Source organism: Setaria viridis, chromosome 3, assembly GCF_005286985.2.
Source record: "Setaria viridis chromosome 3, Setaria_viridis_v4.0, whole genome shotgun sequence".
NCBI lineage: Eukaryota > Viridiplantae > Streptophyta > Magnoliopsida > Poales > Poaceae > Setaria > Setaria viridis.
Window position 1 is genome coordinate 43,851,987 of NC_048265.2, and position 16,958 is coordinate 43,868,944.

At 44.9% G+C, this 16,958-nt stretch overlaps 2 protein-coding genes across 2 annotated transcripts; both read right to left on the reverse strand.

Moving 5' to 3' along the window:
* Window positions 1-8,158: 8,158 nt before the first annotated feature.
* LOC117847435 (glutaredoxin-C15) lies at window positions 8,159-8,983 on the reverse strand. The gene has a single exon (XM_034728650.2). It carries the CDS (start codon window positions 8,880-8,882, stop codon window positions 8,568-8,570), a length of 315 nt encoding a protein of 104 aa, XP_034584541.1. The 5' UTR covers window positions 8,883-8,983; the 3' UTR covers window positions 8,159-8,567.
* A 5,962-nt stretch (window positions 8,984-14,945) lies between these two features.
* On the reverse strand, window positions 14,946-15,800 carry LOC117847807 (putative glutaredoxin-C14). The gene has a single exon (XM_034729093.2). The coding sequence runs from the start codon at window positions 15,663-15,665 to the stop codon at window positions 15,348-15,350; it is 318 nt and encodes a 105-aa protein (XP_034584984.1). The 5' UTR covers window positions 15,666-15,800; the 3' UTR covers window positions 14,946-15,347.
* Between the last annotated feature and the right edge of the window lie 1,158 nt (window positions 15,801-16,958).

The window sequence follows — 16,958 nt, forward strand, 5'->3', positions numbered from 1 at the left end:
TCCTCCTACACTGCTCACCATTCCAATGGTGTGTCTGGGGAGGGGGGGGGGGGGGGGGGGGGGGGGGGGGGCGGTTGGGGCCTCACTGCGTATGTGGTAGAGCAGAATTTCTTCCTCTCCACCAGCTTTCTACTATATGCTGATGGCACAGAGCTTACCCTCACCAACGTATATGCTCCAACCTCGTGACATGAGAAAGAGAACTTTAGAGCCTGCGACGGTGGCTGAAACGGTTGTTGGTCCATGGATCATCCTCGGCAACTTTAACCTCACCCGTGCTCCTGAAGATAAGAACAACGATGCTTTCAACAACACTGAAGCCGCTATGTTTAACTCACTGATTAATGACTTGGCTCTCATTCAGATTCCTTTGGTGGATTGTGCTTACACCTGGAGTAATCGTTGAGAGGATCCAACCCTGGTGCGGCTTGATCGGTGCCTTGTCAACACGGCTTGGGATGCTGCCTTCCCAAACACCATTCTGTCATCCAGGGCGCGTTACGTTTCAGATCATGTGCCACTGGTTGTGTCTGCATCAACGAAGATTCCCCGCAGTTCTTGCTTTCGCTTTGAGAATTCCTGGATGCAACAGCCCAACTTTAAAGCTGCCGTGACGGCGGCTATTGAGTAACCTGTTCACGGGGATGGTGCTAAAGCCTTCTCTAAACGCATTAAGAATTGCCGCCGGGAGTGCCGTGCTTGGTCCCTCCGTCTGAGGCCTCTGGACCAAAGGGAAAATGACAAGGATTCTAGTTAATGCCCTTGATCTTCTGGAGGAAATACGCACGCTCAGCTCCAGTGAAGGTGCCCTACGATGTATTGCTGCTCAGGCTCTACAGTCCATCAACACCGAGTGCCTTGCCTTTTGGCACCAACAATTCAACGTCCGTCTGGCGATGGAATGGGATGAAAATTCACGCTTCCATACTGCTGCCTCCGGGCGCCGGTGCAAAAATCTGATACACTGCCTGGAGCATGATGGGCAGACCTTTCTTGCCCACATGCTAAGAGCCTGATCCTGTATAATTATCAAAGAGCTTCTGGGATCCAAGCGGGAGGTAGAATGGCGCTTCAATCTCTCTGATCTTTATCCGACAATGACTGTTGCTGGGCTGTTCCTCTCCATGCCGTTCTCTTCTGAGGAAATCTCGCAAGCCTCTTTGCCATGGACATGAATGCAAACCCAGGTCCGGACGGTTTTGGGCCCTCTTTCTACAAACAGTTCTGGGCTGCAATCCGTGAGGACGGGCTACATCTGTTTAGCTGTTTCCATGATGGCACCTTGGATTTGGATGGCCTCAACCGTGCACACCTTGTTCTTCTGCCCAAAAAAGATAGCGCATGCATGGTGGACGCGTTTAGGCCGATCTCTCTTCAAAACTGTCCAATGAAACTCTTCACCAAAGTACTGGCGAACCGGATCCGAACGGCTATTCCGACAATTGTGGATGCGGACCAAACTGGCTTCATCCATGGACGCAGCATTGCCGAAAACTTCATATATGCTGTGAATCTCCTTAGTTGCTGTCACAAATGTGCTCAAACTTGATTTCAAAAAAGCCTTTGATTCAATCGAATGGAGCAGCCTTGACGCTATTCTACAATCCCATGGTTTCGACGAACTGTGGTGTGGTTGGATTGGCGAGATCTTGTCGAGTGGTCGAACAGTTGTCATGCTCAACGGCGTCCCTGGGTGCTGGATCTGATAGAATTAACAGGAACTTCTAGGTGCTAATCTAGCGGGTCTACTACTTGATTTAGATAAACAACATGATGTACTAGATCTACACAGTGACATCCTGGACAGAGAGAAAGAGACACTGACCGTCGGTCTTGAGTGAAGTGGTCGTCGAGGACGCCATTGGGCGTTGTCGGGGTAGGAGAGGTGCGTAGCGAAGCGCAGTCTGTCGGTGAGGAGAGTGGCGGGTGTGGCAGTGAGCTTCCCGTCGCTCTCAGCGCCTCCCTCTAGATCGGTCTAGGGTTTGGGTGTCGATGGCTTGGTGGCACGACGAACGTTGGTTCGCGTGCCCCGGCTGCCATCTCTTTATATAGCGCTGCGCGACGGGGCCCACCAACCATATATGGTTGGGACGCCCCCGATCAGGGCGCTGACTGGGATCCTTCTCGGATTTGGCCGTTGGACTAAATCCGGAAAGAGATCAATCCTAATAGGATCACCTGTTGCCGCGGACTTCGGCAAGGGGACCCCATCTCCCCCAACGTATTCATTGTGGTGGCTGACGTTCTTCAACGCCTCATAAAACGTGCTTCAACCAGAGGTGAGCTGTGTCACCTGATCGACCAATCTCGTGTTTGCCCTGTTGTTCAGTACGCCGATGATACCTTGATCATTATTAGAGGAGACGCCATCTCAATGTTTGTTCTTAAGTCCATTTTGGATGACTTCTCTGACGCCACTGGTCTTGCTATTAACTTTCACAAATCTACTCTTGTTCCAATGCATGTGCCGTCGGCTGAAGCTGAGAACATTGCGTCCATTCTAGGCTGCTCAATTTCTAGTTTCCCCCAAACATATCTTGGCTTACCTCTCTCCCCTCACAAGCTCAAAGTGATTGACTACAAACCTTTGATTGACAGCTTCGACCGCTACCTCTCTGGCTGGAAAGCTAAATTGTTGAGCACAGGCGGCTGGCTTATCGTTGTCAATGCAGTTCTTGGAGGGCTCACCATTTACTTCATGTCTTCTCACCTCCTCCTGAAAACTGTGAGAGAAATTCTGGATGCTAGACGTTGAGCTTTCCTTTGGACGGGAGAGGACAAATGCAATGGCTCGCAGTGCCTACTAAACTGGGAGAGGGTTTGCACTAAGATTGTGGAGGGCTGGGGATTAAGAATCTTGAAAATCAAAATCATTGTCTCCTGAAATTCGTCCACAAGCTCCATGACCCACTCCCTCTGCCTTGGAAAGACTGGTTCCTTAGGCACACCGCAGGAGATGACGATTCTTTCCTTGGTCGGGTGGTGCGAGCCAAGCTGCCCCGCTATCGCTCTCTTACAACGGTTCAAATTGGAAACGGCAAGTTCACCTCCTTTTGGCATGATCAGTGGCTCTTCGGAACCCCCTAGCTGATACCTTCCCTGCTTTGTTCTCACACTACACACAGGTAGATGGATCGGTGTCTGCCTTAATGACTGGAAATCTTTCTCGCGACCTCAGACCGCGCTTGACGTGGGCGGCGACGAAAGAACTAGACATACTTCGCAGCTGTCTCCAGTTCACCACTCTCAATGACCGGGACGATCGCCGTCTTCTTGGTGGCAAGCCCAGCCGTCTTCTTGATGGCAAGCCCAATGCCGAGTTTAGTACGAGAGGCGCTTACCTTACGCTCCATGCCAATGACAATCCGGACCCTGATGCTGCTCGAATCTGGAACACTAAGCTTCCTGCGAAGGTAAAGTTCTTTGGCTGGCTGCTCTATCATGGCCTCCTGAACACCAGAGCCAATCTCTTCCACAAACATATCCGGCCGCTAGAGGAGTCCTACTGTGAGGTTTGCCAAGGTATCCTGGAAATGGATGATCACATCTTTGTCCACTGCCTGTGCGCGCAAGACACCTGGTCGAGGCTGAACATCGTTGCAGGGGAAGGGTCACACAAAACTCCCTGGCTCATCGGTTGTACTCTGCCGTTGCCTGATCACACCCGCACTGACATTGCACTCCTTCTCCTCTGGCATATTTGGGAGGCATGAAATGCAAAGATTTTTGAGCAGCTGGATATCTCCCCTCAAGAATTGATCTGTCGGGTCGGCACGGGACCTGGACATACGGAGCTGCCGTGACTGAAGAATGACCCCGCATGCGCTAGCATGGCGGGATTTCCTCTTCTCTTGTTGCTAACCTCTTGAGGCCTCCCACCTCTCGGCCTCTGTAATTTCTTCCTAGTATGCTGGGAATTTTTGTTGTAAAAACAACTCCTCGATCAATGGAAAGTAGGTGGGGATCTTCCCCCGATATTGTTCGAAAAAAAGAAATCAAGGGCTACGGATTCACCCACATTTTCAAATGCATCTTAGCGCATGGATGTAGATGATTGACAGATTGGCAATGTAAGGAAAATAGCCCTAGGCTATAATGATTTTGGTGATTAGTGACAATATAGTCATTGGGACTAATGCGTTTGCAAGATGTACCTAGTAGGTGTTTTATAGGTCCCAAGGATGAATTACAAAACCATCAAAATGAGAAGAAAAAGAAAGACTTAGAAGAATTCTACAACATCCAAATGATAGTAAAGAAATCTAGAAATAGTCTTATTCTAAGGCTTAGAAATGATGGTAATGAAGTCGGGAGAAAGACACGTGAAGATTTGAAGCGAATCCTACTGAAAATATACACCGACACATTCCACTGACTCATACTCTGGTAACAATAATCATCACCGATTCAGTCGGTGACCATAGGATAAAGGTAGGCGCGTGCACCGTTACCACCGATTCATACTCTGGTAATAGTAACCGTCACCGAATCAGTCGGTGACCACAGGCAGGGCCAAGGTAGGTGCGTGCACTATTGCCACCGATTCATACTCTGGTAATAGTAACCATCACCAAATCAGTCAGCGATCGTCGGCTCGGCTCAGATCGGCTCAAAATCGGCTTTGGAAGTTTTGGAGTATAATTGGGCCTCACCGATTCATACGGTGGCTACAGTGACTAGGGCAACGAATGAGTCGTTGATATGCAGAAAGTTACAACGGCTATGTAACGGCTAGTTCTTGGAGTTGGGGCTATATATACCCCATCGCCCGGCCATTTGAGGTGTGTTAGAGCTTGGAGAAGCTATAGGCTTGGTTCTCACATACACACAAGTGCTCTATGCACCAAAGCGCTAAAGAGAAGATTAAGGCAATTAGCATAAGGCTTAGGTCTTGATTAGTGCTAGTTTAGGCCTATTAGCGCATTGCTTTAGGGAATAGCCTAGAGTTAGGTGAGGTTTGCACTCCTCCTTTGTATCGGTGTTTGCACGCACCAAGAGTTGTAAATCTGGGGATTGTACGCCTTGCGAGACCCTCCAACTGCGTTTGTGGAGTGGCCGCCGGTGCCTGTGATAGGGAGGAGAGGCTCTAGGCATTTTTCCGAAGCTCTACCTAGTGAAGAGCGGCAAGGAGCATCCGGGAGAGGCTAGGCGGAGATCCACTTGCGCGTGGGGAAGGCCCGTCGGCTATCCTACGAAGTTACTTGACCGGGAAGGTTATGCCCTTGTGGGCATTCCCTTGAGAGGGGCTCCAACAATGAGGACGAGTGGAAAGTTTTGGTTTCCGATACCTCGGTAAAAATCGCCGTGTCTCCACACCGGGAGTTTGACTTCTCTACCTCATTTACTTTCACATTTCTTATTGCACTTATATGCCGTGTTTATCTTTCCTAGAATTGCCATGTGTAGTTTATAGGATTGGAACCTAGGGTGCAAAACTCTTTTGCAGTAGAGATAGCAATACATAGAAAAACCTACTGCACATCTAGATAGAAATTGTAATAGTTTTTTATATGTGCTTGGAGCCTTTAGAACACCCAATTCACCCCCTCTTAGGGTGTCGTGGTCCCTTAGTGTGATGGTTTCGCAACTCAATAGAGAATTCATTTTATCTTTTTCATCGACAAATGCATGCTTATCTAGTGTGATGGTTTCGCAACTCAATAGAGAATTCATTTTATCTTTTTCATCGACAAATGCATGCTTATCATGTTGATGTTTACTGTTACTTTAGTGGTTAGTGAAACGAGAGCGAGAAGATCGAGTTTATCTTTCGTAAGAAGAATATGATGTCAGCTACCAGTGATTGGCTCTCTTTTCAAACAGAGCATACGGATTATTTTGAAGATGATGCCATTTTTCTAGAAAATTCATCTTCCTAGCATCTTTTGTGTATTAGTACTTAGTAGAGCATCACCTTGTTCCCCTGAAAATAATGCGACTGTAAATCATCTCTTTGTTTGGTGATAACAAAAAATGGAACGCAAACACAAGGCAAAAGTAAACTCTTTCCTTTCCCCACACTAGAACCATCATCATCTTTGCCCAAATATTGTTTTGATAAAAGAAAAGAGAAACTGCACGGAAATATTGGGGCTGGCTGTGGCTGTTGCACTTTTTTTTATTTTTTTTATTTTTTTATGATTTTGTAGAAATAAATAGTTGAATAAAAAATTTGTAAAAATAGATGTATGCCGCTAGACCAAACGGCGGTAGGGCTTCTTTCGCCAGTTGAAACGGTGGAAGGGTGCTGGCTGCCACGTGCGGGCCTGTCTTGCCGGCTGAAACGGTGGAATGGCCCTTACCACCATACAAAATGGTGGTAAGGGCTCTTCCGCCGTTTTAGCTGGCGGTAAGAGCCCCCGCCGGGTTGGCGACGTTATAGCTGGTTGAAACGGCTATAAGCACTCGTTTCAATTATTTTTCCTTCATTTTTGTTGATTTTATCAATTATTTTTCCTTCATTTTTATCAATTATTTCAATTATGTAGTTCCATTGCAATACGTAACTTCGTAATTTGAGGCTATACCTCTATTTTGAATATGGTTCCTTTAATTTTTTATGACATTTTTGAGAGAGGTAGAGTGATTGAATGAAATAATTGAAAATGATTTAACTCCCGGCCTAGATAGAGTAGTCTGCGGATGACCACACATTATACGCTATACAATCGTACACATGATAGCCTGAACCGGCGTACAAAAGATAAAAGAGGTCCTACGCACTAAATGTGTCCTCGCTTGAAATGAGGCTCACCGCGACCACCACCACGCCTCGCTGCTCGCTGCGCTGCTTTGGTCTGCTGCAGGTCGTATGTTAAGGGCTCCCGTGGGGCAACATTGCGAGGCGGACGTCCTGTTGCGGCCGTAGGTGGTGTCGCGAGGTCCTGGGTCGTGTCCTGTGTAGGATCCTCCGGGGCGTCATGCAACTGTGAGGCACCGATCACGTCAGGCTCGGGTCTGAAAATTTTGTCCACCCATGCATGGACGCTGGATCTCTGTCCCTCCTCCTTGACGGAGTCCTCCGAAGCCCCCCCACGGTCTACGAACCCTGTTATGCAACGAAGGAAATGGAATTGTTAGTTTAGCTGCGTATTTAAAATGGAATAGAAAACATGTATTCTTCACCTACCGTAGTGGTGTAGCTCTGTGCCTAGTGCAGTTGAAAAGAGCTCACGCCACTGTAAGCTCCGTACATCTGTGGGGCTGTGTTAAGAAATTATTGGTTAGTAAGGTGAATTGGACAACATTTCGTTAATGGTGTATGACAAAATAACATTCACATACCTGTCGGGGTCACGTTTTGCGGAAGAGTGGACGGACCGGCAGCGGCATGCCAAAACGGTGGTGGTGCCGGTGTGCCCTAGGACGTCCCGGCCACTGGTGCATGTGCCTGTGGTGCAGTATAGGGGTCCGAGTACAGCGGATGAACGGGTGGCTGAGAGGACGTACTGGCTTGGTGGGTAGGAGGTGGAGAGGATGAATGGGGTTAGGCAACCCATGGTGGAAGCACGACGTCCCCACGACCGTCACGGCAGCTGACAACCCTCAGGAACCTATTGCAGGCGCCCAAGGCCCTCCTGTACAGCATCTCGTGCCGATGATTAGTTAGGTGCTGGAAGTGCTCGATGTCGTACGTCAATTCAGTGGCTACCTCTGCAATAACATCGTACTTTTGGGAAAAGGAAAGGGTTGAAGTTAGCCACACCACAAGCCTAGCAAGTTGAGTAACAAAGATGATGCAGAAGCTTATCGTGATGTCGTGATGTCGAAGTTGAGTAACAAAGTTTCATTTGAATTGTTTTGTGTAGAAAAGAAAATGAAGACAGAGCAGCAGTAAAAGACAGAGGCATCATTGGAGGGCAAGTAGCAAAAGGAAAGAAAGGTTTCTGTAACTAATATTCCTTAGAGTCGCTCTTTACTTTTCAACTCTCTTTAACAAGTATGAGAAGCAAAAGACTCCATACAAGCTTAGTAGTGTGCATTTAATAGAATTTCCATTGCACGATCCATACTGTCAAACAAAAAGAATATGCTTGTTTTTCATCTTTTGCAAGTAGTCATTTATACTTTCAAATGTTTATTTACTTTTTAGACAAAATGGCATGTCCTCCGCTGATCATATATATGAAAGAAAACAATCCAAGAACAGGAAGAGCGCTAGTCCAAAATTCGTATCTCATTGGAGAAACTTCAAAGGGGGAGGTTACAAACAAGTCCCTTACACCCTTTTCAGCACTGCTAGGTTACACATTAGCAGCTAAACAAAACCTCTCACATGTTCATTTGACTCTGTTACCTTCACGTTAGAACTTGCCCTATCACTGGCTTATATCCTAGCCATCCATTACGATCGGACGGTCCTGACAGGTGTGCATCTTATTCTTATCCTTGACTAGTGAACACACTCTATAATCGTGTATACTTATACCCATGCAAATATGTGCATGTGTATACATAGCTCTTAATTTACGTGCCTGCAATTGGTCAGGTGCATGCACGCAAGGTACAAAATTTAGGGGTGTGACTTGTGAGTGATTATAGTTGCTGTCGCCGGTGGATGCAGGGATTCAGAGCCATATGGCGCCGGCGGCCTTGAGCATGGGCACGAGCTTGCCGGCGAGGTGCAGCGACATGATCGTGTCGGTGGAGCCGACGAGCTTGCTGCCGACGAAGACGGCGGGGACGGGCGGCGCACGGCCGAGGCGGCGGGCGAGCTCCCGCTCCATGTCGCGGCCGCGGGGGTCCTTGTCGAGCTCGTGCACCGCCGCGCACACGCCGAGCTCGGAGAAGAGGCTCAACACCGTGTGGCACATCGGGCACTGGCTTCGCGTGAAGATCACCACCGCCTTCTCCGTCGACAGCCTCGACACCCTCTCCGCCATTGCCGCCGCCGTCTTTCTTGATTTCTCTAAGCTAACTCGAACTTGCTAGCAAACAATGTTGATGTTAATTTGTGTCTTTGTGTGCTTTGCGAGTGCAGGGTGTGATGCCCTTTTATAGAGTTCATCCGATCCGATAGAGGAAGAGGAGAAATAGTGGGTGCTTGTAGGAGATAGGGAGAGAGGACAAAGATTCGCGAGGTCGTGGCCATTTGGGCAATAAGCATAAGAATCTTGGACGTGTGGATTGCACACGTATGCTCCCTCAAAACGACCGTTAGAGCGTGCTATAGGGCATAATGCTGTCTCTGTCGTCGTTTAGCTGCTTTTCATTTGTTTTTCGAGAATGTTGTTTTTTCATTATGTTATTTTGTTCTTTTTTGACGTGTCGGGTTTGAATTTTACTTGCACACTCCACACACGGGAGTCCGCAGTGATGCACTGATAATATTCTTATAAGAGGGCGATGAAATGCAAAAGTTGGAACCATCAGCATGTGTGGTAAATTGTGATAGAGTTGATCCGTCTTTGTGTTTAGTTTTCTTTAGTCATAACTTAATCAATTTGGTATCACTGTTGAGACCTAGATTTTGCACTAAAATTTCAATTGTTAACGGACAATGTTCACGGGTCAGATCAATCCAGAATAGTGTCCTACTAAGTGTTAACACTGCCCCTAACCTAAAAGATAGTGAGAGCAACTCCAACAGATTGAGAAAATCTCATTTCCTTATACTAGTTAAAAGGGATTGAAAACATATTTTCAACATAAAAGGGATAAGTACCACAACAAACCCCCTTTCTCTATTTCCTTTTCCCTTTCCCATGGCGCGACAGGAGGGGGCAGCCATGGCGGCACACCGGCGCGAAGGGGAGGCACAGGAGGCCGGCATGGCAGACCGGCGAGGTGGCCTGGGGTGGCGACATCGTTTGGCCAGGAGGACTCGCTGGTAGGGCATCTTGCGGTGGGGAGAGAAAGAAGGAAAGGGGATAAGGAAAGGGGAGTGGGTAGAATCCCCTTTCTAAAGGGGAGAGGGGGTTGGTTTTCTCAATTGAGAAAAAATTATAGAAAAATAAGGGAATTCTTTTCTCAATCTGTTGGAGCTATGTTTTCCCCCTCAATCCCCTTTAACCAAGAATATAGGGAAAGGGGATTGATTTTCTTAATTTGTTGGGGTTGCTCTAAAACTGTTACATTATGTAATCACCAGATAATAAATGTTGCCATAGACGCATAGTTCTTCATACATGCATGTGTCCATGTTCATTTGGTAAAAGTTCCTAGCTGATGGAACATGCTTAGCAGATAATGTTCAAAACGACTTCATGCATGGCAAGATTATGTGGAATATTTGAATATTTTTTTCTGATGCTAACCACTGCAAAAATATAGAATCTTTCTAAAGCGTGAAAGATCCCCAAGTTTATGATAAGGTTTGAATCTGCCATCTCTCTTCCAAGACCAGGCCACCGGCCACATATACGAAAGTATTGGATGCTGATGTATCCCAATGGTTCGTTGGTTACTTCAGCAATATACAAACCATGAACTAATTTTAACTTATGAACACCAGCATGTTCACCCTTTTATCTAGCAATTTTATCGGAGGAGAATAAGGTGAGCAATTTCACCTTTGTTCGAAGAGATTTATATATATGGATACTATTAGAGAAATACTCAGCCGTATTGGCTCATCTATGCCGGAGCTGGCACAGATAAGTTTTGGCCTTTGCAATTTTGATTTCATGTTGTATTAAAAAATCTTTAACTTTTTCATAAGGACTCGGATGGAGACAAACTTTATATGAAAATTATACGTTATCGAGATCTACAATTTTGTAGTTGATTTTTTTTATTTCAAACCACAGATGTCTAAATAATGAACCAAAGCTTTAGACAGCAAGGGTCAAAAGGAGTAGAACTTCCTATTGCATATAGCAACCAAGTATAAATGGAATGGTAGGGAGGGATCACGTTACGGGGAAATCATCAGTTCAAAGGCTAGATACCTCGCGTGCGCGCAATTCGTGTGAAAACACCTAACTTGTGACTCGTGCCAAAGACATGAGGGTGGCTTAGGGGTGGCCTTCCGGGTCTAGAAAAATAATTTTTGTTTGCCAATTTTTGTTTTGACTATTTGTGCTGACTGTGATAGGCTAGCCAGCATGGACAGTCGCATTCGTGCTAGCATGGGCAGCCAACATGGATACACTGAACAACTGGATAGCCAGCACAAATGAGGGTTAGGAGCCGACACGTATGAGGTTATTAGGAGCCGGCTGTACTAGCTAGCACTAGCCATATGTCACTGCCAGATTTTATGTGCATATCCTAGCTATTGTTGGTCCATATGGATTTTGAGGCCAATTAATTGAAAGGTCATATGGTAACAACCGGTACCTAGAAAAATGATTTTTAGAGAACCCCCCCCCCCCCCCCCCCCCCCCCCAAAGATGACTCCTCTTAGACGTACGGACTTCAAAATCTCCCCTATTCCTAGAGCCGCTGTGCTTAGGCGACCACCCCTGTAGATGCCTATTTTCAGCGGCACTCATCTAAGCGGACCTAGAAATACATATGATTTTTAGGACTGTTCGCCTAAGCAGTCCGGCCCTAGAAATGCTGAAATTTTCAACATGCGGGCAGCGGACTAATTGAAAGGCGAATGGAAAGATACAATATGGGTCAGCTCTTCCCTCCCTCTCCTTTACCTCTTTCCTCTTCTTCCATCTCTCTCTCTCAATTATCTCTTTCCTGCCTTCCTCCTCCCCTTCACTACTAGGGAACGGACCTTTCGTCCACTGCATTAGTACTGATTGGTTTTGAGCATTAGTACCGGAACCCCCTTTAGTATTGGTTGGAAGCTCCACCCGGTACTAAAGGTCACCCATTAGTACCGGGTGGAGGCTCCACCCAGTACTAAAGGGGCCACGAGTACTCCTCACGTCTCTCCTCTCCCCCTTTCTCTCTTCTCTCTTCTCTCTTCTCTCTCACAGGTACCTTATCTCTTTCTCTCACACTTCTCTCTTCTCCCACACAGGCGAGGCGCAACGCACGTAGGCAGGAGTGCAGGTGGAGGGTGGGAACGTGGGCGGGCAAGGGCGGCGGCGGGAGGGTGAGGGCAGCGGGATTTTTTTAATACCTCTTTAGTACCGGTTATTTCAACCGATACTAAAGGCCCCCTAGTACCGAATTAGCAATATCAGTTGCGCAACCGATACTAAGGGGGTTTCCAACCGGTACTATAGGGCTGCAGGCCGAGCGGCCACGGCACTTGCGAGTGGACAGGATGTGGTGGCCACAGCGTGGTGAACATCCCTACAAGAAATATTATGATAGCTGATAATTTATTTGAGTCATAAAAGCTGAAAATTATGTTACAACTCAGAATCTGTAACGCTCCAATGATGAAAATTCATTTTTCATATATCCTGCAACTCTAATAATGTAATGTGATGAAAACGTGTTTTTACGTCATTGATCGAGTGATGGTCCTTCTTTCATCGTTGATTTAGGGCGCTCATTTTTCCTCCTTATCAAGCCTAGAAAACATCATAAAAACCATAGTGTGGATGACTACACAAGTGGCACTGCACGTATGATAGAAAATGTCATAAAATTTTTCTACCATGTGACATGGTGATGACTAGGACCACTGTGAAGATTTGGTTCACCATATAAAAAAAATGGAAACATCTTATAGCGTTTTGATCAATTGTCATGAGGAATTTGTCACAATGCAAAAGTTCATATTTTCTTGTAGTGGCACATCTTTACATTTTTTTAATTTTTTTTATTGGAACAAATTTCTAGGACCGGTTGTGCTGAGTGGACCATTCTTGAAGATGCATTTTCATCGTTGGACATGGAACCGGTCCTAAAAATGCATTATTTTGTACTATTTTGTACATACTATTCGTAGGGCCGGTCCTGAAAATGCTTATTGCAGTAGTGAACACCAAATAGTTTCACCTGTAAAAGATATCAGAAAACGAAAGGATGGAAATAGACCCACGGCCCCTGTCGGCAAAATATTCAATGTAGTGATATATGCATGCACATATGCGTCTTAGAAAAGAAGGAAAACTACCCATCGTGCGGCTTCCCAAAGTTGGAATGCCTAATGTTTAGTTCAGAGAATTGCATCTGCTTCTTGTTTCCAATCCTATTAAACCATAGCCATGACAAGAAACTCTTTGTTTGTAGTAACAAATAAAACTGGTTATACCTTGTTGTCACAGTGTACTATCAAATATGTGTTTGTTGAGCCAATAAAAAATTTATCAACAATACATTAATCCTTAATTAGAACAAGCTGGTGGGACTTCGTGTGTAAATGAAACTTTCCTAGACAAAACATTACCATTTTTTCTGCGTTTATTTTCTGTAACAACATCCTTTTCCTCCCATAGTAGTTGTGATGAATTCTAATTTGGCTCAAACAGCAGTTCAGTTTGTAAAAAATATATATAGCCATGTTAGCGTAGTACTTATGCTCATCTTGAAAAAATCATTAAAAAACTGAAACTAAAACACATAGAGATGAACAATGAAAACGACATCCACCAATGAGTTGAAGCGTGGATTCGATCGTACACACACGCGTAACACAACACAACAATCTAGTATATGTACCACTTCGCTATCACTCCCCACTGATCAACCGGCCGTTGCATGTACAAGAATTTATAGAATCAATTTAGATTCCACGAGAAAAAGAAAAAAATAAAATAAAAATGAAAATTCAAAAGTCAAAACTAAAGTGATTCCACGGTAGAGGATTCGACGAGCCCTACCTACCATAGAGGAATTGAGCTCTCATAGCTCACAATGTGGCACCCCACAAGCCATGCCTTTGGCTGGCTTGCTCTGATCTTCGCATCCTGTTGTGGTTTTGGAATCTGAAAAATATAAAGTATTGATGCAAATGAAAAGATATAAAAAGTATAGTCACCAGGTAGGTAGCTAGAGGCATCTCTCTCTATCTCTCATCACTATTACCTCACCAGGTTTGAGTGCGTATACACGGTGCATTTTGTGATGCCGCGATCCGAGACCGATTGCAATCTATTATATATGCCATGCATGCATGCACGACACCTTTATATCCATCTGCCACTGCTAGTAGATCTATCTAAGTTGTATAGTAGTTGCATATATACACACATGTAGATCAATTAATTTATGGTAAAGTGTAGAGTCAATTTCGGCAATATATATGAGTATAAAAATTATGTCTGCTTGGGTTTTAGTCGATTAATCAACATGTGGTTTACATCCATTCTTAGTAACATATTATTCTTTTTTTCTAGATGATAATAAAATCACACTTTGATCTGACAAAGATTTTGTTAACTTTACATTGCGACTTGTGAAAATGAGTATATAAGGTTGACGATCATGCTATGATCTATGATTCTCAGCTAGCTAGTGGGCATATAATTATTAACGTTGGCCCGACGTAACAGAAAGATCTTGCCAATTGAACTTTAATTCCATTTGAGGGAAGTACTTTAACAGAATAAAGACTATGCACCTATTAATTTATTTTCATGTTTTATAATCAAGGATAAAGACTATGCACCTATCCTTTATTTTTTTATTCTAGACTTTCTTAAGTCATAGAAGCAATCAATGTTTTCCCTACTAACATATACATGTCATGGCCCCATATCAGATTAGTCTGTAGCTCGTTCTGGTTTATAATGAAAATTACAGTTGCTCTTATTGGGGGGGAAAAATAAGGTCTGCCTGCTTGCTCTTTTCAATGTAATAAAGTATAGCTTCACTATTTAGATTGATTATGGTTTTAAAAATAACTTCATATATTAATTAACACAGCCTCTGAGGGCAAACAACAGCAAGAACTAAGTGAGCTTAACCTTATCAATATTTTTACTCAAAAACCCAGTGTGACTAACTAGAAGAGATCACAATATAAAGAAGATTCCTCCTTCAGCATGAATAATTAGAAGACAACCCAATACAACTAGATGATGATCAAACCAAGAAAATGCATGGTATGCAGACTGTATACATTCATAAGATATGTTACCACTGATTACTTATTATTTAACTCTCATGTGTATATTCATAAGCCCATCGAAAAAGGGTGACCGATCGGTACACGCATGGCACTCACCATTGCAAGTTACAACAAAAACATCAAAAAGAAAAGGAAGAAGAAGCAAAAGAAGAGGAAATTAGAAGCAAGGCCGTCTCTCTTGCTCACTAGCTAGCTCCTACAAGGCATGAAGCTAGCTTGCAACCTAGTTTGCCTCAGTTATTCTTTTCAGAACTCTCAAAAGAACAGGACGGGAATAAAAAACTGCCTTTGACACACACACACACACACAACTCATAATCCTTGGTATGCATGAGCATGACCACTTTATTTTTTCCTTGCATGCATATTGATATGCATGGCCACCCACCCATGTACGTGACTTGTAGTCGTATAGTCTAAATTAAACCCAGAGCGCGCCGGCGTTAATGAGCATGGGCTTGAGCTCGCCGGCGAGGTGGAGGGACATGATCCTGTTGGTGCCGCCGACGAGCTTACCGCCGATGAAGACGGCGGGGACGGCGGGGCCCCTACCGCCGAGCATCTTGAGCAGGGCGCGCTCCATCTCCTTGCCCCTGGGATCACTGTCCAGCTCGTGAACCAGGGCGTTCACGCTCAGGTCCTGCATCAGCTTCGTCACCGTGTGGCACATGCAGCAGGAGCTCAGCGTGAACACAACCACCGCACGCTCCGACGCCAGCTTCATCACGCGGTCGGCCATTAATTTGGTGATCACAGATTCACAGTTCGTGAGCTTGCACAATTCTCTCTATCTCTCGCTGGCTCTCGAGATCTCTCTGTCAAGCTGTTGTTGAGGCACGTGGAGAAGAATGTGTAGGGATGGATATGGTTTGGGAGCATAGGGGTGGCTGCCTTTTATAGAGTTGGCAGGCAGCTAGGGTTTCCATAACGGGCCGGGTCCGGGTCATGAATTTGCAAGTCAGCTAGTGTTACAACGCATCAAGCTAGCTTGCAAGCTTGTTTGCCCTAGTTATTCTTTTGCTAGAGTTGCAAGTAAGATCGAGCAGGGAATTCATGAATTTTTTCGGACAGTCCATCATCACGATCTAGTTTACTATGATAATGAGTGAAAGAGTTGATCTTTTGGAGTTTGTGGAAAAAATAAACAAAATGTTCCATGGAATCTATATAAGCTGGAAGTAACAACATAGTACACCCATGTGGCGCTCAAGGTACCATATTTGTAGATTTGGGTCCAAAAAGCTCCGTTGGTTTGCTCATTTGGCATGCTTTCTTGAAAAGGATATGGTTGGCATGCATGAGATCAAAATATTTTGGATAAAATATACATAAGCCGTATTTTCAATAGGACCCAAGAAATATATTAATTTTGAAGGTTATGTTGTAGTGACCTACTGAGAATCTCATATGTATGCATATCATTTCTCTCTCTCTTAGATTTGCTATCTCATATTCATTATTCAAAGTTCCTGCAAAGTCAGTTGGATTATATTGCAACTTCAATTCATGTCCTAAAAAATATTAGCCTATGCCAGAAGGTATTTCTTTCTCAAGTAACCATGGCATGAAACATAAGACATGTTTGAATGGGTTAGAATCTAGGTTCACCAAGCCGACCACCAACCCAAAAGTGATGTTACTGACCACGGGACGATCTTATTCAACAATGGGTGTATGTAAGAAGAATGGAGAGTGGAGGGGGCGAGGTCATCTCGATCGACTGACCATCCAGAACAACAGCTCTATCACCTCTCCCTTTTTCTATGTTTTAGGAGCTAAAAGGCAAACGGTAGTAGCAAAAAAGGGGCACATTGGTGATCCATGCTAATGTTGAAGTTGTTTCTAATTTTAAAACATATTAGAAACAACTTCAACATTAGCATTCAGTATAATCCTATTAATGGTGCATAAGGTAAAAATTTGTTTACATAAGCAGGGTTCACTAAGCATAGGGGGCACTTAGCTCCCCTCAACCCTTGCCTCCCTTCACCCATGTGTGTCACTTCCAGAAACCTTATTAATTTCCATGCAT

Excerpts from the sequence above, each read along its gene's own strand:
- LOC117847435 (XM_034728650.2), bottom strand. The coding sequence starts at position 8,882 with ATGGCGGAGAGGGTGTCGAGGCTGTCGACGGAGAAGGCGGTGGTGATC.
- LOC117847807 (XM_034729093.2), bottom strand. The coding sequence starts at position 15,665 with ATGGCCGACCGCGTGATGAAGCTGGCGTCGGAGCGTGCGGTGGTTGTG.